Source organism: Neopelma chrysocephalum, unplaced genomic scaffold (assembly GCF_003984885.1).
Source record: "Neopelma chrysocephalum unplaced genomic scaffold, ASM398488v2 Primary Assembly neopelma1_82, whole genome shotgun sequence".
NCBI lineage: Eukaryota > Metazoa > Chordata > Aves > Passeriformes > Pipridae > Neopelma > Neopelma chrysocephalum.
The window spans coordinates 570,818-594,070 of NW_020897744.1; the positions used below are offsets into that span (position 1 = coordinate 570,818).

At 49.4% G+C, this 23,253-nt stretch overlaps 1 protein-coding gene across 2 annotated transcripts in view; it reads right to left on the reverse strand.

Annotated features, from left to right (window-relative positions):
* Positions 1-2,140: 2,140 nt before the first annotated feature.
* Positions 2,141-23,253, reverse strand: part of RPH3AL (rabphilin 3A like (without C2 domains)) — a 39,871-nt gene continuing 18,758 nt past the window's right edge. For both annotated transcript variants that reach the window (XM_027690904.1, XM_027690905.1), the window contains 4 exons: positions 17,699-17,873; positions 11,087-11,200; positions 10,471-10,653; positions 2,141-5,046 (listed from right to left, as the gene is read on the reverse strand). In XM_027690904.1, the coding sequence (XP_027546705.1) occupies positions 5,012-5,046; positions 10,471-10,653; positions 11,087-11,200; positions 17,699-17,873 (507 nt within the window). In that variant the 3' untranslated portion in view covers positions 2,141-5,011. The remainder of the gene's footprint in view (positions 5,047-10,470; positions 10,654-11,086; positions 11,201-17,698; positions 17,874-23,253) is intronic.

Consider the following 23,253-nt stretch of genomic DNA (forward strand, 5'->3'; position numbering starts at 1 on the left):
CACCATTTTAACGGCCACGGTGCGATTGCTTGGAGGAGTTTAATTTTGGATGAGTGTCATTTGAAGATGAAGGTCTGTCCCGTCAGCAGCTCGAGGATTGCTCACCCAGGGCCCAGCTCTTGCCCCCTGCTCTCCCTCAGTGGGGCTCAGCTGTTCACTGAGATTTTCTTGGTCTCCTGGGCTTGGCTTCACCAGCTGAAAAATAACTAATACGGGGCTCAGCTGCTCTCAGTGATCCACCTGCTGTCCCCATCCAGGGGCCAGGCATGGATCAGTCCAGAGATTTTTCTGGGGGTGAATGAGCCTCAGAAATTCCCAGCACCAGCAGCCGAACTGGACGATGCAATGCAGGGGTGTTAGTATAAAGCAAGGACCAGTCTCAGAGAGGTTATCTCTCCACCCAGCTCCCAAATCCAGCCCCAAAAACTGAGGCCAGAACATAGCTGCTGCAGGGCAGCTCCCACAAGAGAGGTTGCTCTGATGGGGTGGGACGGGATAGCTGGAAGGGAGGTACATAATTGCAAATAATCAAAAGCAGCCACAGTTCTGTGATAATTAGTCAGAGCTACCTGTGAAATCAGAAGTCAGTCACGCTCAGGGGGGGAAGGTGTCTCTGCCAGCACCCCTTGCCCAGACAACCCTGATAAGGCTCTGATTAGCAGCAAGTCACCACCCTGATAATAACTGCTTCCAGTGATTGGGCTGGTAGGAGAACTGATGAGAAAGGGAGGTGGTGATGCCTGTTTGCTGCATTTGGTCAACTCCAGAGTAACCTGGGAGGAGATGACCTGTAGCACCGTGTTCCCATCTGTGCTGCCATGGAATGAACAGCAAGATACTCATCTCATGCCCCCCAGGCACTGCAGGCATTTCTAGTGCTACCTGAACACCCTGCTAATAAGAGGCAATGGGCAGGAAGAAATCCGAAAAAGCAGCTCAAGATGAAATTTTTCCAGAAGATGTTCATCCATCACCAGCCATCCCGCGCCTGCTGAAAGTCTCGTTATGTGGCTGCAGCATCAGCCCTTCAAAAAACTTCCCTGAACTCTCCGTCAATCACACCCACCCACAGAACAAGGTGTTAAGGTCAGAAGAGCAGCCTCCTGGAGAGGAACACAGTGATGGGAGGAAGAAATGGGAGAGGTGGGCTGGGTGAGGCATCGCTGCCAGCAGCCCTCTCTCCTTGAAGGAATCATCTTCTGGGAGGGGAGAAGAGCAACTGCTGCACTTTACAAATGAACTCTGACATTTTGTGGCACTGGCCAAGCTCTGCAGCTGACTTTCCAGAGCCTTTGCTGTCCAATTCAGTAATGGCAAGAAACACACGTCTAAACACCAGCTGGTAGCCCATTTGCTTTGGCCACACTGAATGTGCAGACAGCTCTCACAGAGGAAGCATCCCCTTTCCCCTCAAAATAAAGCTGTAAAACTCAAACATGGAAACTTGGCAATTCATGGCCAGCGTTTTTGACTCTGAGAGATCCCACAACCCACTTTCCCCATACAATGATCGTCCTTCCCTGCTCAGCTTGCCATGACAACAATGTAAGAGGTGGTTAGTCCTTGACACGCTCCATCCTTGGACTAATGGCAGCTCCCCAGCAGAACAATCCCAGCAGCAATTACGGAGGCTCTTCTAAAATGGGAGAAGCAAATACAGATTAAAAAGCCATTTGAAACCTTGAAGCAGAATGCAGAGTGGAAGGGAACACGGAGCAGTCAGGGCTGCGTGCGCTCGGCGAACAATGCGGGGACACTTCTCTGTCGGCGAAGTTAAAATGCATCAAATGATCGTCAAAAACGAGCGAGTGGAGAGCCTTGGGAGCCTGTGGGGATGGCACTTGACAGAAACACAATGGGTGCTGCTTTATGCTTCGTGGTTACAGCATGGAAAACCTTCCATGGAGGGGCTGAGCAGCAGACCTGTGACCCCCCCAGCACCAGCACAATGGACTAAAGAGGGGTAAGATAAAAGAAGACTTTCAAGTGCAGAATTCAATTACACTCCAGCCACATGAATCACTATTCCACTGGCTGGATTACTTTCTTTCCTTGCTGGAGCCAGCCCAAGGATTTGGAGAGTATGTGCAAGCTGGGAATGGAAAAAAACCCTTTTTACTCTTTCAAGAATGGCAAGGAGTTGTTACTAAGCGAAAGCTTTATTGTTTCCAGTAGTAAAACACTACATAAAAGTTGTAAGGGATGGAGACGAGAACAACAAAATAATAAACACAAATGACCAGAGCAAACTGAGCACATTCACTGAGCCTTTCTTGCTCACACTGAGCCAACTCAAAAGACAGTCAACTGGTACAGGTTTAGGATAATATCCCAACAAAAGTTACAAAACACAACAAAGGGTAACACCACAAAGGAAAAAGTGGTCTTTAATAGAAAATAGTGCACAGAGCTGCAAATGTTCCTCTATCACATTCAGATGTGCCTGAATCACATTCTCCATGGCCAGATCCTTCCCTCAACCCAAGAGGAGTCTTTCCATAGATGGCTGAACAGTTCTGGTTTGAACTCAAGTGGAATCACCCCATGGAGTTAAAATATAGAAGTAAGAAAGAAAGGTTTCCAGTCTCACTGGTACCAGAGCAGTCCCAAATTTATCTCTGAGAGTGTTTTATAAAACCTGGTCTCAGTTAAAAATCAAGCTCATGCCTCAAAGTGGCACAGCCAGCCAGTGAGGACCACCAGGTTCCTGTGCAGAGCTGGCAATCCACAGTGCAGTAAATGGCTGTGGGAAGTGAGAGTGGGAATGGAAACACATCTGACCTGCCTGCACTGCCCAGGAACGAAGCACAAGGAACACAAGAAGAGTTAGAAATGACATGCTCCATTTTAAAAACTCTTTCTAACTCAAGAGTTTTTGAAGAGAAAAGTAACAGGTTTAAAGAAAACAGTCAATTTTTGAATGTCTTTTTTCTTCTCCTTCTGCTATAAAATTAACTTAGGCTGGCAGGCCAGGCTGTCTGAGGCACTGCAGAAATGAGAGCATGAGCAAGACAAGCCTCACTTGCTCTGTCAAAAGCTTCAAGGCAAAACAGGACTTTTTGGGTGGCAAAACACTTTTGAAATTGAAGACCCTACAGCTCTCAGGAGAAACAGCACGACTCCAGCTCTGCAATCAGACCAGCATTTCAGCAAAAGCTGACATTTGGAGTTACTTTTTCAGAAATAGCTAGTAATTTTGGCAATACTCCTTCCAGAGATGCAGCTGCTCGAGTTTCAGTGGCCAGGTTGACAACACAGATCACAAACCATAAAGCATCCCCCCATGGAAAACAACCTCATCCCTTGGTCTCTCCAACACCGACACTGTGATGCCCACATTCAGTGGTTCCTCTTTCTGCCATCCCACAAAGGTTTTGTTTTCATTTGTAAAAGGGCAAGAACAGATCACAAAGGAAGAGCTGGAAGCGTTTTCCCAGCAACCTGCCATAGCACATTAACTGGAAAAGCATTGAGGGAATGGTCCTCTGCTGGACCATGTTCATTTAAAAAGAAAGCCAAGGATTGATTTCCGATCTCCTGCTAGAGTGTTCCAGCACCCAATCTCATTTATCTTCATACTGCAGCCATTTGTAAGAACATACACTACATGCACACAAAGCGCCCAGCAGCAAAGGAGAACAACAAAAGAGTAATAACCAAGGGAAAAAACTGACATTAATGGGCACAAATTGCCTTTAACTCCACGATTTCAGAGGGAACTTTTTGGAATCCTTTGTTTCTTCATAATAGACAGGTCAGCTCCAAAGCATTTAATAAAATCCACAGACTCCTACCAGGCTAGTGTGGGTTTTGTTCAAGTCTTCAAAGATCTAATTGCCCTAGAGATGTCAGGTAATTTGATTTTTCTTATTTGTCAGGCCTTAGAGGGAAATTGTCCATCGCGGAGAATAAGCAGGACCAGGGCATGCAGTTTTCAACAGCCTGACTCATGATGACACCATCACAGTCAGCCAAGACACTCAAGACTTACAGGAAAAAGGTAAAATAAAGGCCCTTGCTCCTGCAAGAGATGACACGGTGTGCAGGTGGGAGGAGAATCTGCAGAGCTTAACAAGATGAAGTAATTTGAAAGCTTTTATCCAAGTCGGGTATGCGAAGGCAGCCAACTGGGCCATGGAGTAAGGGGTGTTCTCCCACCAGGAGCTGCAGCAAACACACACTGCCCATGATCCCAGTGCCAAAGGACCACTCTCACCCAGGACACACAAGCTCAGTGCACAGTCAGGAGGACCAAAAGAATCATAGCACATTTCTTGGAGTGTTTCTTTACTTACTCCAGTGTCTCCCTGAGCAGACACCCATCACAGAGAGAGACTGCAGTGGAAGTGAGCGGGATCTCAGCTCCACTGGCTGATTCCAAATGCCCCCACCAAACTCATACCAACTCAAACCAGAACAACAGTGACAGTAAACACAAGGGGTGACACCCTGCCTGTGAGAGCCAAGTGCAAATCAGAGCCCAGTCCCACTGTTGGCGTTCACAGAGGGAAATCCACCCCTGGGCTGAGAAGCAGCAGAAGGGCCACAGTCTCCTCACGCCCTGTTTCAGGGACATAGTGGTGAATTTCCCTTTCTCCTGAAGATTTCAGAGCCAGGCCTGCAAGGACAGGAGCTGAGCCCAGGGCTGGGCTTGGCAAGCCAAGAACAGCGGAGGTGTCACACGTTTCTTCAGCTCCAGCAGGCACTTTGAGTGTCCCTTCCAGCAAACACGGCTCTGGACCCCACGGCAGCACCACAGAGCAGGGCACCCCTCCCCGAACAGCACCCCAAAGTGGTGTCAGTCGGCAGGAGAGGAAACCAGACCAAGCCATAAACCAGGTCAGTGAGGCAGGGAGGACAGGCAGGTGCTTTCCCAGGTGTTGCCAATGCCTGTGGAAGAGCCGGAATCATAAAGTCACCACCGGCAGCAGTCGCTGTCTGGAGCGAAGTCTAAGGAGTGGGCAAGGGGTGAGTGTTGGATCCAGGCAAAGCAGCTCCATCTTCACCTCCGTCAGCATCGTGTTCTGGTGTGGACACGCCGTTTGCCTTCAAAATACATAAAGACAAAAGGTTTGTTTGGAAAGCAGTGAAGGGGAGATTCTTGACAAAGTTGTTTTACATTGCTTTTGCATGGTCGGTGCCATTTTAAGAGCTTCCTACAAATAATAAAGGGAATATCTATGCATCATTAGTCCACACTCTGTCAGCAGTAAGGGTCCATTAAACTTGATTAAAGAAAGAAAAGACACAGGGAAAGAAATGTGGGTAGAAGGAGAAAGGAGCTGTACTGCTAGAAATGGTCCTCTGGTATGTGCATCTCCCAAAGGGCCAGGTCAGACAGAAAGCTAAGCCTCAGCCCTCAGGGACTTCTAAACCAGGTGACAGAGCAGACCTTCCATGTGACCCTCCTGCCCTCTGTGTGTCTGGAACATGGACAGAAGCCACAGCACTCCCATGGCTGGGGATGGGCTCAGGACAGCCGTGCTTTGCCACTGAAGGCACTCAGGCACATGTCAACCAGACAAACCTGAGCTGATCACTTCAGCACCCCTGGCAAAACTCAGGCTCTGCTGGGACACGCTGCTTCTCCTCTTGGAGAAAAGACAGGAGAGTCACTGCATTTATGTGAAATGTTCAAGGCACAAGGAGTCCGACAAATTCCTCCCACCAGCTGCTGCCTGACATCCCAGTTGAAAGATAACCTCCCGAGCCATAAAACTTCTCAATGTGTTTACAGAGACTCCAAAACCCAGACTTTTAACTTCTGTATTACTGACTTCCCCTGCTCTTTCCTTTATGCTTTGTTTTGAAAGACGACATCAACTATTGCCCTTGGTGCTTTGTGCAAAATGCTGAATAGAAAGCTGGAAGCGTGAGGAGTAAACGTATTGCAAAGGGCAGAGAATAAGTCTAAGGAGGTGGGGGGCAGGAGGCCAGACAGGCTGTTTGATCAAAGACCAAAGAACAGACCTCTGCAATGTGAAAGAAGGCACAAAAATAGGAGTTTCATCTTCACCAGCAGACTTGTTTCCAGATATATTGAGTGAAAGAGGCAAGAAAATGAATCTTTGTCATCCTTCTATTTTCAAGGAAAAAGCCTTCAATTTAAAACTCCATAAAGAATTACAGAAATAGGGAAAGTAATTTATTTTTTAGTAACTCCAGCCTTTATTCACTTAACTTCAAGGCGGGCTTAAAAGAGCTGAAAGTGTTTTGGTTCTACCACTTGAGGATGAAAATATTTTAATTCCCTAAAACATGGAAGGGGGCACACGCTTCTCCCAAGGTTCATATTTACAAACGCTTTGTATCTGGAATGCAAACCTTGAATCACTCCCTAACGCTGTCACTACCCAAAGACATGTTTTATTTATAAATACAGCAGGACCATTCGGTGCTCTGCGGTACCGATATGAGGAGGCAGAGACAGCTCAAAAGCTTCTCAGCCATGAAGGCACAATTCAATTTTTTCACTCTGTGGAAGACAGACAACTTATCCTCCTCGGCAAAGCCAGCCCTGGCAGACCACACTGTTTGGCTGTGGATCACGTGGATAAGGGAGCGAGCAGCCTGAAAACATTCAAGCAACTTTCTCACCAAGCACAGGAAAACAAAAGTCAGCTCCCCAAAGACTGTCACGAAGAAAGTCATTACAGAAATTACTATCCCATTTAGAGCCTAATTACTGTTAGGACGAATTTTTTTCCCTACATGGAAGGGAGCAGTCAGCCCCACTGAAGCAAAATGTTACCTCCCCATCATCCCTGAGGGAGCAAAACAGACATTCGAGAAACAAAATGGAAGGGAAAATAGAAGTTAATGCCTTAACTTCAAAGATGCCCTGAGAATTTCCTGCCACAAAAATAATGCCAAATGGCTCTGCCTGTCTCGTGTATTAACAGCTCGCATATTTATGAGAAAAGTGGATGCCTACCTCAGCTGAGGAGGCACTGAGCCACGGAGTGACACCACCTCATTTCTAAATCCAGTCAATTCCTGAAGGACAGGGCATAAATCTCCTAAAATTAAGAAAGCTGGAAGCAGCATTCCCTGCCCGTCTCCCTCGGCTCCAGGCCCTTTTCTCAGCTCTGCTCAGCCTCTCCCAGCACAACAGCTACAAAGCAGCTAAAGGGAGGTATCCAGGAGCTGCAGCTTCAGCACCCTGGGAGAAGGGTCCAGGCTGGACCTGCTGACATCTGGGGGTCCTTCAGCAGGTCTCACTGCAAACCACAACACTTCCTACAGCCCACCAGGCACTGCCATCATGTTCTCAGCTCCCAGGCTCAGCCCCACCACTGTTTAACGTGGCTCTGTTTAACCGCCAGCTGCTGCACCGCTCTTTAAGTATTAATGATTTAGACAACACACTGGCAAACAAGCAGAGATGGGGAGACTGTGATTTCCACTCAGATGGATGCTACTCACTCATTAGCTTCTCTCACGGCTGTTTCTCGAACCTCCTGTTTTCAGCAGAAATTAGAGCTTTCTCCAGCCCCACAGCCCATGTCAGGCTCATCCACCACCCCCTACCAGCAAGCTGTTCAGGAGACCCATGGAATGGCAAACAGGATTGACCCATTTCTGGGACAAGATTCTCGCAGGACACTGAGGACCCCATTAACTGGGACCCATCAATGCAGAACTTGCTACTGATCTGAGGAGAGATGTCTTTTGCTTAATTTACCCCCTGCAGCAGCCCCAAGCTCAAACATGTTATCTCCATTAAGAACTCTTCACGGGCTAATGAAAACCACTGTAAGATATTGATTATTTCCTTGTTTCATTCTGTTTAGTATTCCCTTTCCTTAATCAAAATGTCATAATCAACAACAGTGAGGATTGTGCTCTCTTTTAACTGAGGCACCTCTTAACATCAGCAGTACAGCCAGAACAAGGTGAGTCACCCCTCCCTAGCTGGGAGCAAGTAAGGGGAAAAAAGGAAGACTGTGCTTCTTCCCCGTGTGCAAATTTAATTTTCTTTAGGATAAAACTTGCTTCAGGAAAATGAGTGCGTGACCTTCCTCTTAAAAGCTATCACGTCAGAGCAGGCACCTCCAGGAACTGGAGCTTCAGAAGAAGAAACACCAGTCCCTCAGAAAAGGATGCTTTTGAAAGGGTTTTGAGAGCAGGTGGCTGAAAAAATAATAAAACTGGCAGCCTCTCAACTCACCGCTCTTCTGAAACTTTGGCTCATGGGCTGAGGTTGCCTAAATCCCAGTGCAGCTCTGACAATGAGTCATTTTATGACAAACCCCAGGCTTCATTATCTGCCTCACCAAACCCCAGCCGGAGCCGGAGCAACGCGCTGGAAACCCACAACCTCCTCTTAACAGCTCCTTGTTTTCCCTTGGCCACACGGACCATGCTGCCGGCTTGGCCTTCAGGCTTAAAGAGCTAAGGACTGTGAGAGCAGCAGCATTTGCAGCACCACTCCCTAATTCCCTGTTCTGGACGTGGCCTGGGATTTAAGGATGCTTAAGTGCTCTGCAAAGTCGCACTCGAGAGCGGAATTAGAGCAGAGGTGAGAAAAAGAAGCAGAAAGAAAGTCACCGGCAGAACAACACCTGAGGTGATAATATAAAGTAAAAATTGCTCCTGACATAGTGTTATAAAGATGCAGAGCCCTTCAGAGAAACTACAGCAAAATCTTCTTTCAATGTCCCCATTCTGCAGCTGAGGATCAGCAATTTAAATGACAAAGGATCCTTGTCCCTTGCTCTGCTTTTGGGTCAGGGCAGACCTTGGGCACTGCCCCACAGGCAGGGAGATGCTGTGAAGGGTTTTGCCAGTACTGACATCCAGCACCAATCGACTCCACCCCTCCTTAGAGAGATGAACAGCAAGAGCAGCCCCTGCTTTTTGGCAGAGTGACATCCAAAGGGATCTATCATGAAGAACTTCCTGCCTCCCTCAGGGGGCCACAGAGCCCTCTTACCAGGGCTCTTGTCTGAACAAAGCAGCCCCTTCTGCAGGAAGACTGGGAAATAAATGACCCCAGACATAATAAAGATCTTTACAGCTACTCCCTAGTCAGCCAACCTGGCTTAACCTTTCCTTAACAGGATCCTCTCTACATCTCAGGGACTACTTTAACTGGGCTCATGAGACTGCTACAGTTTTCATTTTTTAAATATGTGTCCATGCTGCCTGTCAATTTTAGCTCTCCCTCGCCTACACGGAGAGATCCCACTGGAAAGCTCTGACCCCTTGTGCCAAACTTTGCATATGAAGTTTTTGGCAGGAAAAAGGCCATTTTTTTGCCTCTGAAACACTGTTTGCACCATCATGGCTGGGGAGAAGTTGGTTCCAACAGCAGGCAGAGAAGCTCTGAAGTGCCAAGTACAAACACACCGTTGAGCGCATCCATCCAGCCTTTGGCATGGCCACGCAGCACCAGCAAAAAGAAGCACCCAAGGGGTCACACCTGCTGTCCACCTGCATCCATTTCAATCCCACAGGACAACCTGCTGCTCTGTTCCACAGGCAGCAGAGCCAACACACAACGGGAATCCGCCGTCTCTAATGCCACAGCCAAGAGCAGCTTAAAATAAAACACCCAGTCCAGGGCAGCACCATAATCCACAGGGAGGAAGGACAGAACAGAAGTATCACTTGTTTGATTTGCTTTGTGAAAACTAAAATTGAAGAAAACTGCAAATCCCTGAAACTTGGGGAGGGAGGGAAGAGCAGAGAAACAATTTCATGCCAGCTATTTCTAGCAGGAAGCTGGGAAAGGGGGGACTATGACTCCATGTTGCACTGAAGGATAAACCTGCTCTCCCTAATCCAATTTATTCCTCAACATGCCCAGCACAAACCTGGCTCAGGAACAACAGGAGAGGCAGTTCAGAGGGCAGGAAGGCTTGGGAGGGAGTGGCACTAAACGATAACTTGAGGGGTTAGTGAATAAATCAGTGGGAACTGCAGAGAGAACACATTTGCATCTCTTTCAGCTGCTCCTGATCAGATGTGATAGCAGCCTCTGCTTTTCCAGTCACTTAATTGTTCTGAGGTTTTTGAGGGAGAAAAAGTGTCTTTTTTTTGCACTGCAGAGTTCTGGGAAGAGCCACGCTTGGCTTAAAGAGCCACCTTACTTCAGGGAAAATGTTACTCAGTCTCATAAAGCTGCTGGACTCCTGCTTTGCTTCAGGAGAAGCTCAATCTGTTCCACTGGCTCTGCAAGACAGAGAGGAGCTCCAGGCCTTTGCAGGGGGACAGATCCAGCCTCTGACTGCTCCTGGACGCGGGTGCAGCTCCCACTCCAGACAATTATTCATGTCGCAGAAGAGACTTTGCATTCGGGGAAGAGGGAAGGAGCTGCAAGGCTGTCACAGCATCTGCCACGAAAAAAAGCAGCAGGGAAAGGTGATCCCGAGCTACAGCTTTGCCAGCTGTGCCTCTGAGAAAGCTGTGCTTTGAGGGAAGTCAGCCCAGAAAGCAGGGATGTGCCCAGAGAGGAGTTCAGCTTACCAGGGGCTCGGGTGGCAGCGTCGCTGTCGCGCCCGTCGGGCGGGTGGTCGCTGTGGCAGCTCTCCGTGGCACTGAGCTCGGCCCCCTGCTCACTGCCCAGGCTGCTGTGGCTCCCCGAGAGCATCAGGGAGTGGGTGCTGCCCAGAGCCCTGCCCACGGCCTGGCTGGGCTCCCTGGTGGGCACTGCAGGGACACACAGAGATGCTGCTGAGGGAGTAAGAAGTGAGTGTAGATCCTAAGAGAGCAGCAGCCTCCCCGCTCCCAGCCAGGCTCCCTCAGGAAGCAGGGTCAAAACCCAGCTCTTGTGCTTTGCTGCCAAAATGGCACCAGCAATTCCAGTGCTATAAAGCCAGGAGTGAGGAGCTGGCCGGAGATGTGCAGCCGGGAGCAGCTCCCAACAAGGGCAGGCTCTGAGAGGCTGCAAGCAATGGAATGACCCTCCACCTGTTTGACCCATTGATACAATTCCAGTGAGAAAGGATCAGACCCTCACCTGGCACAGCTACAGCCACTAGGGCAGGCAAGTGGCTGAGCCAAGACCCCCAGTACTGAGAGGCAAACATTCAAGCACTTTACAATTCCCGCCCTCCAGCCACAAGGAACAGTAACTCCTCACCCAGTCCTGCTTGGAGCTTTCTCCCTTGTGAGCCTTTTGACCCCACAGGCACAGGCTTGTCATCCAGGCTGGAGGAACTGAGCTCCGAGTCGCTCTCACTGTCACTAGAAACCACTGCAGGAAAGATCAAGAGGAGGAGAGGAGAGAGACAGTTACTCACAATGTTCATAACACTTTCCAAAGAGGGTGCCAGATGGACCCAAATAAAACACGAACAAACGCTGACTCGCTGATCACGTTCCCCCTCTCCAAAAGGAGCCCTACCTGCAGTTCCCCCACAGCTGTTCACTCTGCCTCTCAAGCATGGTGTGGTTTTACTTTCTACAGATGATTTATAACTCTACTGCACACGCTCCTGCAGCAGATACAACACCACCGGTGCTTCTTTCCTAAACCTGACTGGGACCATGGGGACCACAGTGCTCCTGTGCCACATTTTGCTGTGGTGTGGCTGGCCTGGGCACTGGGCTCTGTTCCCACTGACCCCTATGCTGGCACCCCAGCAAGCCCCCTGCTCCTGATGTTTTCTGTCTCCCACACAAAGCGACACTGGGTACGAGGCTGGATCCTGCTCAGCTGCAGGTGGAAGGGTCCTGGCTGCACCATAAGAGCCTCCACGCTTGGGTAATGTGGGGAGAGGGGTTGCCTTGCTCCAAGCTGCACTTCAAGTGTAGCAGAACCTCTGTGGAGGCTTCAGGATCCAAGAGGAAAACACCAGATAAATACTGAGCACATCAAATCATCCCTATCAGCAAACTGCCCAGAACTATGTTACTCCTATGACCCCAAAGCTTAAAAGGTAAGTGTCACTCCTCTTCCTCAAGGAGACTGTTCTCCCATTTCAAAACCACTTTTTTTCATTCATTTTTTTCTTCTCCCTGAATCCTGGCCCTGGTCCTGGCTGCTTTCCACCCTTCATAGTTTCCACAAGAGCTGAAGGAGCCTTATTTTGCCAAACACAGCTTCCCAAACTGGCAGGTTCTTTCCACTTTTCCATGCAATTATGCAAGCACCTCTCCTGCTTATACTTGTGTAAAAGATAACTGCCAGCTGCTCTGGGTAAAATGAGAAAGGTTTTTTTTCCCCAGCTCCTGGGTTTTTGTAATGGTCTGATCTCAAAACAGAAGTGATGGGGCTGAGGAGGAAGGTAATGGGAAAACAACTGTCTCTTGTTTGAGGCATTGCACCTACAGCACTTCTCTATCTGACCAGGCAGATGCCAGCTCTCCTGGCAGCTCAAAAGTCATCTCAAACAGCAGGTCACAACTCCTGGTAGAAAGAACAATATTGACCCATGTGGGATAATAGAACAGGCAACACTGCAACCTACAGCCTTTACTGTAGAAAAATGAAGCTCCAACTACTTTTTTAGACTCATCAGCATGTCTTTATAAGCTCACATTCATGTGAGAAACAAGTTCCTTGCTCTGCTACTGAAGAAACCACTTTGCCCCCGCTCTGTGTTACTCACAGTGCAGGAGGAACGTGGGTGCAGTGGTACAAGGTGACAACCACGGGGTAACACAGAGCTGTCAGTTCATCTCTCTGTATCAGCCCTAAAATTCACTACGCGTAGTTCACGATCCCTTTAGCGCTCCCCAGGGCAGGAGGACAGGTATCCCTCCTCTTGCACAGAGCACAAGCTGTCAAACGTTTCTGCCAAGGACCTCTACAGACACTCCTGTATTCAGGCAGGGATCTGAACTACACAAAATATTTTATTTAAAAAAAAAAATTAATACCTAAAGTAGCACTTTTCTGGAGTTAAGATCTCTGAGGATATTAAAGTTGGCTGCCAGTGTTATTGCACAGCATTATTGAATTTGCCCTTGCAGGCAGCTCCCCATGCACACCCACTCCTGTGCAGCCTTTTCCTGGCACTGGCTCCTCCTGCACTCCCAGTCTTCCCCTCCCACCATCATCAGGAATGGGACCTCTCACCTGCAGGGAAAGGGGCTGTGGAGCTGAGCTGGGCAGGGAGTGAAGCCCTGTTACAAACTGGGGGGCTGCAATGCTGGCTGAGAGTCCTCAAAGCAAAGGTCTGGCTTTGTTGTCTTAACAACAGCTTCACTCCTTCCCCAAAACTTCCTGGGAGAGGCAGGGGATTATATATAAAAACTGTTAATAACAACCCATACATACCAGAATGCATTTTTTTTCACTATAAAATCCAAATCTCAGCTGTAAGAGTCATTTTGACCATCCCATTGCTCAACTCCCTCAGAAGATGAACTCCTGTTCCACTTGGTCATTATCCTTTTCTTGGCCGCAGAGATGCATAAAATCCATTGCTTTAGAACAGCTCCTTCCTCCATGAATCCTCTCAAAATGCTGGAAGTCAGGATTTATTTGGAGAAGGCCCCAGTGAATCAGTGGAGGTGACTTTAGCTGCCTGCCCTTCTGCCATTCAGTAGTTCAGAGAGAACCAGCACAAGAGGAAGAAAATATTAATGGCACGAAGGCACTCGCACCACAGGAGCAGCCCTGTCTGCTCTCATTTCCTCTGCTGCCAATAAGAGTGTATTTTACTCACTGCACCAATGTTTCCCTTTAAGGTAATTCTTCATCCAAAGCTCCCAGACCTTCTGCTGGCACTTTCCAGAGCCCAGAAGTATTAAATCTGGTGTTCCAGCAGTTGCTGATATATCAATAAGAGTCGTTGGACAGCTGTACTTTGAGAGAAGGGAACAGATTTATCCCTATCTCCAGCTGACTGGAAAAAAAGCTCATAAAAAAAATATGCTGAGATAAAACTTGCTAGAAAAGCAGTATTCCCACAGGGAATGGGTCACTCATCGAGGGCCCGAAGCCCTGCAGCTGCTGGCAGAGCCCACGACCCCTATGGCCCGTGGCTCAATCTCAAGCCAGAGGGACCGGAGCCTTGTGGCACAGAGAGCCACAGGGAATGGTGGAGGGCTGCTGGCTGCACTTAACCCCAGCAGCAGAGGACTGTGGGGGGAGGATGTGCTGAGGCTGGGAAGAAGGAGCATTTGGCTGGGGCTGAGCTCTGTTAGTCAATGCGTGCGCTTGGCACGGGCAGGGCTGCGCTGGGAAGAGCCAGCCACGCTCCCTCCTGCTGCCCGGCACAGGGCAGAGCTAAGCCCCGGCACACACCACACTTGGCGCTTCCTGCAGCTGTCAAAAACACAGGAAAAGCAACAAGGACACCCTGCAGCAACAGCTTCAGCAGCCACACACCCCCGGCACAGCCCAGAGGCACCGGGTGAGCGGGCTGAGCACGAGCCCCTGAGCACACGGATCCCCTGCGGCACCCGGATCCTTGGCACACACAACCCTCTGGACCCTGCGGGTGAAAGAGTCAGAGACGATGAGTATTATCACAACCCAAGTGTCTCACTGAGGGCAGCTCCTGCACTGGATCACACCCAGCACTGCCCATAGCTGCAGGATCATCCCTAAGCAGGAGGAGGGGACTGGACTAAACCGCTCTCCCTTCCAGGAACAGCACAAGTTGCAGCTTTGTCACTGTCCAAAGTTGTTGGCAAGTTGGAGGACCCCCCTTGGTGGCCTGCTAAGCTGTTGACATGCCCCAGCACACTCCTCTCTGCTCCATCACTCAGGGATTTGGCCTCCAGCACACAGACACTGGATGAACTCACGGCACCCCCCTGCTCAGTCACTGTCCAGTGCCGCCACCAGCACCAAGCCCAGCATGTTGCATTGCTTGGCAACACAGAGACCGAGCAGAGCAGCAGGCAGCCCTCATGCCAAACAGTACAACAGCTCAGGGATCACACTTTTTTTTTTTTCCCACCCCGATGCTTTCCATTTTTTTCTGCAGAACTCAGAGTTTGGAAGAAGGAAAGCCCTGCTGCTATTGCTCCCCATCCCCTGACGCCCTGTCCTGCCTGACCTAGTGCAGAATCCCACCCACATTCCACCACATGGAGCAGAGCTGTTCCCCAGCACAAGAAATATTACTGCTGTTCTCCCCGTGACAATACATTTGTGCCTTAACTAATAGCAGAGTTCCCATGGCAACTGCTTGTTTATTACAGAAAAACTATAGGCAACAGCAAATCCCAGTGTCCGTGAGCACAAGAGAAACACTTGGGTGTGCAAAAATAAAACTTCATCCTTGTGGGGTTGGCTTTTTTTCCAAGAGGTACATTCCTGTGCTTCCTTGGTCCCGCTGCAGTGGGAGCAGTCAGTACCCAGGGCCTGGCACTAATCCCTTGCTTTTGAAGGGGGGAAAAGGGACACTTGAAGTTTGTCCCATCCCTGCTGAAAGGCAGCTCCTGGCATAGAGGATGTCCAGGGCTTGTGGCAGGACTTGGCTACGCCTGTGCTGGTCCTACCTGACTCGAATCCCTCAGTAGCTCAGAGACGGCTCCTTCAGCACGTTGGAAGTGAGTGGAGGGGTTAAACATGGTTTCCAAGATAATGGAAACCCCACGGAGAGCAGCCTGTCAGAGGCAGGCATGTTAAATGCCAGAGCTCATTCCCGAGAACATCCTGCCAAACAAGCAACAGGGCTTTCCTCAGTGCTGAAAGGATGTGTTTGGATGAGGGTGTACAAGGTGTGAGCTGACAAATGCTATCAGCCAGGCAGGGGTGAGCCAGGCTGCCTTGTTAGTCACGGCCTCGGAAAGCTCAGTCCAGGCCCAGTTGTGGATTCACAATGGCAAAATCATGGATACACATCTCCACGGGGGAAGGCGGCCGCCCTGCACACGGCAGAGCTTTGGGAGGACAAACAGCAGGAGCCTCAGCACTGGCAGGGGAAAAGGAGTTAAATGGAGGAGCGAGGTGTACGAGCTCCCAGCTCCAGAGATGAATTACAGCCCGCAGCGCCCACTGAGAGCTGTCCAGAGGACAGGCAGCCTAACAGAGAAGGGCAACAGGGAAAGAAAGCACCAGAAAATAAAGCCATAAATTAGTATTATCCAACCCATAAAACAACAGCCAGACAAACATCGCAGGGCAGGGAGAAAGGCAGCTCGTCACCCACATCAAAGCTTACCAAAGGTCACTTTGCTGTCCTCCCCCTGCTCCTCTGCTGCCCTTGCCAATATTTATGGGGAGGCCTTCTCCAAAAACTAAACTCAACTAAAAAGCTGAACTAAACAGCAGGTCAGGTCTAGGCTGAAAGGCTTTGACTCCTAATGTTTTCTGTATCACGTTAACAAAAAACAACCTCATCAATCAGTCTCTTTGCTAAGACAACTCCTTCTGAGCATCTCCTGGAGGGAAGCACAACCATCTACTGTTGATCTAATTTGTCTTTAATTACAAAAGTTACAGTAGGGCTGGGAGTACTTTCCTAGCTGGGGCCTGAAAAGAAGGTTTGTAAACCCAAGTCTCCTGAGCCCTCTTTATTAAAGGGTTATTTCCCCCTGCACCACTGGTAAGTGGAAGAGGGCACACGCCTCGTTTGCTGAAGAGGACTTCTCCAACTGAGGGGATCTAACAGCAAAAGAAGGGGAGAGAGTTCTGCTAATCCACACCAGAAAGAAAGGAGGAGAAATCAAAGCAGACTGGCAGCAGCTCTAATTCTGCAGCACTCAGCCACTGCTGTGCTGACGACCCCGAGCACTTGGCTCCTCAATGCTGAGCTGCTGTGTCCTCCCTGCTGGCTCTGGGCACAGCACTGGGGTGGGTGTGTGAGCAACAACTGGGTGGGCAGATGGAAGAGAGGGGGAGGAAAAGCCCTACAAGGCAGTGCTGTGAATGGGATCTGACACGGCAGCGATCCAAGATGCGATACAATGGTCTACTTCAATCAAGGTCTCCCCCAAAGAACAGAGATGTGAGTGCTGAAGCTAATAAACCTTCAGGCTTGTCAGTGCTCTGGCCTCAGCCCTGCACAGGGCCAAGTTAATCAACAGCTTCTCCAAGAGACATTTAAAGGACAGCTCAGCTTTGAGCTCTCCATGCTGCAAACCTCAGCCTCCTCCCCAAGGCCTGGGGACAGAGGTCACTCTTCCCTGACACTTGCTCAGAGGGTCAGGCACAAAAGGACACAGCCAGCAGCAGTTCACTCCTACCCACTGCCTGTTAGAAGAATGTCTCTGCCCACTTGCTCCAGGCCCCAGGAAATCCCCAGGGAGATGCTGACGGTGTTATTTTCTAACTCATCTCAAAGCAACTTGGAGGATCTGCCCAGGGATGTTCTGCAGAGCAGCAGAAGCAAGGAGCAAGCAGCCCCAAGGAGGGAGGAATGAGATCAGCCTTTGGTCAGCCTTGGCTGCACAGCAATGTCCATCAGTGGCACAATCCCAAGGAGTTCAGCAGGAGCAGCTCTTTGGGCTGTGACTGCAGACAGATGCCTCTTCCACGGCTCATCCCTCCCTTGGCAGTCCCAGAAAAACAGCGGGAGCTGCAAGGAATGGAGGAAAGCAGGGAGAGACTGAAGGAACAGGAGTTCAGGAGGACTGGGACTAGTCTGGGCCCTGCACTTAACCTCGAAAAAACATACAAAACAGCATAAAAACCCAGCACTGCCCACACGGGAAGCACACCACACCTTGTGGGATAACCCTCACCTCTAACAGAGGGCCTCCCCTATTAGCTGAATCCTTCTAGCCACAGTAGAAGCCAGGTCCTTCTCCCACCTGCTTTTGGGGCCTTTTTGGGCAGCAGACAACCCACCTTTTCCCCTGGCCCAGGTGAAGGATCGGCTGGTCCCAACGCTCTCCGACTCCAGCCCGGCCGGCTCGCTCTGCCACGGCTGCGAGTGCAGCTCTATGGGTTTGCTGCTGCTCTTCAAAGGCGTGATGTACTTGGGCAGCCCTTTGTAGAACCACGCCCCAGACCTCTTCCAAACCTGCCAGAGACAGAGACACAACACCTTAAGCCTGGGTTTTTACAGCAAGAGAGCACAACCACCACAAAATGAGCTCCCCACCAAGCTCAGCCCAGCCATTCCCTGTGAGCTACCTGGACCCCACTCAAACACAGGGAAGTCAACCCTTCCAGCTCACAGAGCCCAACAGTTCCCCTGCAATCTGCATCTACCACAGAATCCCAAATTCCTCCCCAATCCTTGTCAGCCCAGCTTTATTTCAGTCCTTCTCCCACAACTAAAAAATTACAAATGTGGATGAGCAGCAGGCACAGATTGAAGGAGGAGCAGAAGGTGATCGTGCAGAGCTTCTTATACTCTCCAGGTCATGACTGAATGTTTCTCTGATGTTGTACTTGAGTGGAATACACATTCCTAGACTTAACACACTGGGATGAAGATCCCTGTCCTGCACTAAGTTCAGCAGTTCAGATTCTGCGTCTATTGGTCTCCCACTGGGAATACACAAAAAGAAAAGCACCCTGGAGAGAGCAGGCCGGGCGCCATGAGTGGCAACAGCCCCAAGCACATGCTCTGCTTAGAGTGAAACAAGCCCTGCGCTGGCTGGAGGAACAGAAAGCCCTGACAAGTCTCTCTTCCTTCCTGGGATGTGTCCCTCAGCCTGGGTTGCTTTACTTCTGGCAGTCAAAGTCTGGCAACAGCTGGAGAATGGGACAGCAGAAATGTCCCCTCGTGTTGTACCGAATGGCACAACCTCAGTGTTCATCTCACAGAGCAATTCAGGCCAAGCCAGATCATTTAACGAGCCTGAAAACCCCAGGACGAGAAGAACAACACTCAAATAACCTGAACCTGGAGCAGGAAATGGACTGCGAGCACTAAACTGTAATATCTCCTGTAAGAACGGCCTCTCCTCTCCAATTTAGTTTTAATGCAGCTTATGATGAAGGTGCTCTATTAAGTATATTTAATATAAAGCCTGATGCGAGCCAGAGGAAGGGAAAAGGGTGGCAGCTCAGACAAGGAGAAATGGCCTCCACAAACCTAATTCTTTCGTGCCTTCCAGCAGTCTAATAATGAGCTAATGAGACAGCCACGGCAAAAATACGTTAATATAGTAAAAATATCATTTTTTATTTCATGCAAGGAGGTAGAAACCTTGCAGTGTTGTTCAGAGAGAAGATCAGTGTTTTCACTCCAAGTTCCCAAAGCATTTCACAAACAGTATCACCATTACGGCAATGGGTGCAAACGAAGATACCCCTAATTGCAGCAATACATTTGTAATTTGCATTTAGGGCTTAATCAGAGGGCAGTGACAAAACCTGGCACTCAGGAGTTTACCTCATGCAGGCACAAAAAGCAGGACACCAGAGGTCCCATTTCACTGATGGGAGGAGATTGCTCCCTGGTTCCTTGTTCAGAGCCATCAACACAGAGAGTTCAAATCTCTGTGTTTGGGGTCTTGAAAGCCAAGTGACAGCAATTTGAACTCAGGGGGGAACCTGAGAGTAAGGTTTTTAAAAGAGCACCCAGCAGAAGACAGCAGAGTGTGTATGACCCAGCACACACATCAGTTATAAGAGTGCAAGAGAGACACTTGTGCACCACAGCAGGATTTAGAGACCAGTAGGTGAGAGCACCCTACAATTACACCAACATTTTCCTGGTGTGTAACAACCCAGATGGATGGTGAGCCTCACATCCAAGCAAAAAGCTGGGAAGCCAATTTCCCAAGACTGCAAGTTCTTCTACAGAGAAGGGGTCTTGGCAGGCAGGACACTTTACCAGCTCCTTCACCACTGTGCCTACAGCCAAAACAGTGACCCAGCCAGTCAAGGCACAAGCTGACACAGCTCCTTCTGTCCCCTCTGCCAGCACATGGGACTGCACAGCTTTTGGTACAGTGTGTACAACAGCACAGAGACCCTGGAGCAACAGGCTCTTCTATCCCTGCAAACCCAAGAACTGGGAAATGCAATATATTTTTTAAGTCTGGGATGGACAGCTCTGTATAGAGCTCAGCCCACTGCAACTCAGGTGAAGATGCACCATGCAGGAGCTGCAGCCTGGGTAAGCCCAGGTCTCCCTCATGAGAGGAAGGCTGGAGGCTTTGGGAGCAGCTGCACACACAGGACACAGTGGGAGCACAGGGACTGTGGCAGGCACGGGGTTTGCACCCCAAGCAGTGCCATGGCTTGAGGAGGGCAGGTTGTCCATCCCCTGATGCTCAGTGAGTAGCTGGGGCACACACACCTTCCCTCTATAAACTGCTGGGGAGGAAACAACCCTCTGGTACAGTCGTTCTCTGAACAGACCTTGCAACATCTGTAATTTAATTTGAAGCACTGGAGAGACCTATTATCTTCAGGCGAACTACAATTTAGGCACACCATAAAACCAATCAGACACAGCACGGATTGCTGCAACAAAGGCTGGTCGCCCCCAGGTTTCTCACTATCCCAAAGCAAGTCGTTATAGAAAGAGTTAATGATATAATACACCCAGCTCTGATGTGGTAATAGTAGTATAAAATTGATTCTCTGCATACATATTCGCTTTAAATTGGTGCCTCTAATAGAGTTTGGTCTTATTACAGCAGCACTGAAATAATTTTGAGATCAGCTCTAAAACAGCTGCAGCAAGACGCTCTCCCCTGTATGAATTCAGTCCCTCTGCCACCCCGGTTTAGCAGCACGGCCCATCCCAAACCACCACGGATCACGTTCTGTTCTGCACATGGGCACAAGGGTCAGTTTTAGTACCCATGCATCAAAACAGATCGATGCTGCTGACTGCTATTGATGGCAGTTTGACTGATCTCAAGAGTGGCCTGACAGCAAAGTTCTTGCTTGATTTTAAATTAATAAATCTGTAATGGCGCTCCAAGAATAAAACTCCTGTTTATTAGCAGGAGCTGACCCTTGCCAAGGAGGACAGAACGTTGCTCCCACCAGTCCCGTGCCCCACAGCAGCCTGAGTTTGGGTGGAGCTGGAGTTTCACCAGCCAGCCCCTTCCAGTCTCTTGCAACAACTCAATTTTGAGGAACATTGATCATCCCTTGCTCTGAGTGCTCAACAGAGGGGAGTAAAGATCAGTATCTGCATTACTCCAGATCAGGATGGGGTGGCCCTGCCTGTGGCTCAGGACAGAGCAGCCACACCACAGTTCACCATCTGTCCGTGGCCCTGCGCTCAAACTGGCCCAACACAACCAAAATCCACACTAAACACCAACTCCCTTCAGGCTCCTTGTCCTTCTGCCTCCCTTGACACCTAAATTACCCCAAAGCAAAGCAGGTGAGGAGAGCTATTCAGCACCACACTCCTTTTATTACTTCAAACCAATTTAACAGCCATGGCCATGACAAGTCCAGAGAGCTCAATGCCTTTTATAACCCTGATATTATTCCTATTAAAGTTGCATCAAGCCATCATTACAGCTATAGGATGAGAAATGCAGAACCAGATGTGTATTTTATCGAGCACTTTCAAGTGCAGCCTGTAAATGGGACCTAACAGAGAACTGCTGGGCCCTGGTGAAACCCATGTTACTGCTCAAACTTCTCTGAGCATACAAGTGCTAAAACAAGCTCCTAAACAGGGAAAACATTATGACTTGCTGATGAAGGGATGGGATCACAGCTGAAGGAATCATAACAAACACTTCCGGCCCCCCTAGAGTTCTCTTCACCAAACCACGTCCCCTAAACAGAGCTGCTTTTGCTGCAAAGCCACATTTTGCTCTACCACCTCCTGCTTGTGCCACGTGGTCGCTGTTCTCATCCTGCAGCCCTTTCCTTCACAGCAGTACAGGCTTGGTGAGAGGAAAACCACTACCTTTAGCTTCCCATGCTGACACCAGCAACACCGCTCGACCCCCCAAAAGGTGGGGGAGCAGGTTCTCGTGGGTTACAGTGAAGAGAAAGGCACCTGCAAAGCGCAGCCACCCCGGGAGCACCTCGCTGCCATCGCCTGCAGGCAGCACATGCCCACACACCCACTTTGTCCCAGCTCTCCAGCACGGCTCTGGCACGCTGCAAACCGCTGGCAGGGAGAAAGAGCGAGCGCTCTTCAGCTTCGTTATTTGCATTCATCTGCTTTTCCATAACACAGAGATTTCCAATTACATTATTTACAGCAATCTGTTGTCAACTCCCACATTCAGCACTTGAGGATGAAGAAAATTAAAAGGCAGTGGAATTACTATTCCAAGCTTTGTTTCCGGAATAGCAAAATCTATCGCACCCCTGACCCCGACGCTTCTCAAGCTGCAGTGGCTGCCAGCCTTCAACAATTTATCATTCCCCTTTCAATCAGGCCTCTTTTTTTCCCCTGTGGCTCTATTCTAGAGGACACTATTTTGAGTCTAACTACTTGCCACCACCCCCAAAATAATATGGCAGAGGCTATTGATGAGTTCTTTCAATTGCAAACAGGTGCACATCCCTCCGGTTCAATCCAGAGTCACCCAAAATAAACACTCCTCTCCATCAGTGTGGTGTTTTGCCAAGAAATCATCATGCCAGGCAGGAATAACCCTGGGCTATGTTGCTTTATAATGTTCAAAATGGTATGAGTGTGTATGTGAAAAGGGAAGCCCTGGGGGCAAAAGGGGAGGAGACGACTCCCATTCCTCCGGCGCGGTGATGTTCCTCCCCTGCATGGTTTATTGTGATAAACTGAGAAACGCAGCCAGCCATGAAAACGCTGCTTAGTGAAGGAGAAGAAATTAAAAGGAAAGTGAAGCAGAGGGGGCAAATTAAAACTTTTAACAGGTCCCTGATAGCTGACACTCTCTTTCATATTCGATGGAGTTTAAAAAAAAAAAGCTTTCCCCCCACTCTTCTGAAACCGCTTTCATTATCGCTACAATTTTGGATGTGTCAATTCAAATGTAAATGTGCAAGAATGCTTCCAAGAGGATTTTAATTACGATGATAGCATCGCTAATTATGGATATATAAAAAATAATATATATATCTAAAAAGGGGTAATTCGGGAAGGTGCTTTGCAGAACCAGGTGCTATCAGTCAAAACAAGGCTGTGCAGAGAGTTAAGCGGCTGGGCAGGGATTTGACAAAGCACAGCAGGTCCCTTTTTCCCCTTCAGGCCAGGAGGTGACAGGCAGGATCCAGCCACACGCGACTAATTCAGCATGGGCACTGCTGCCCAAGCTGTTATCAAGCTCACGTGCTCTGCCAGAGGCCTGGCAGCAGGGAATCATTCCAGCTGTATATATATCCACCACTGCTCCTCCCAGGCAAGTCCTGCTCCTCTGACAGCTGCTGCAATAAGCCCGTTTCACCGGAGGACCTGCTCCCTTTCTGCCCTGCACTCATTCCCATGGGTGTTTCACTGCCACATTAGCAAAGAGACTCACTGCAAACCCACAGCCAGT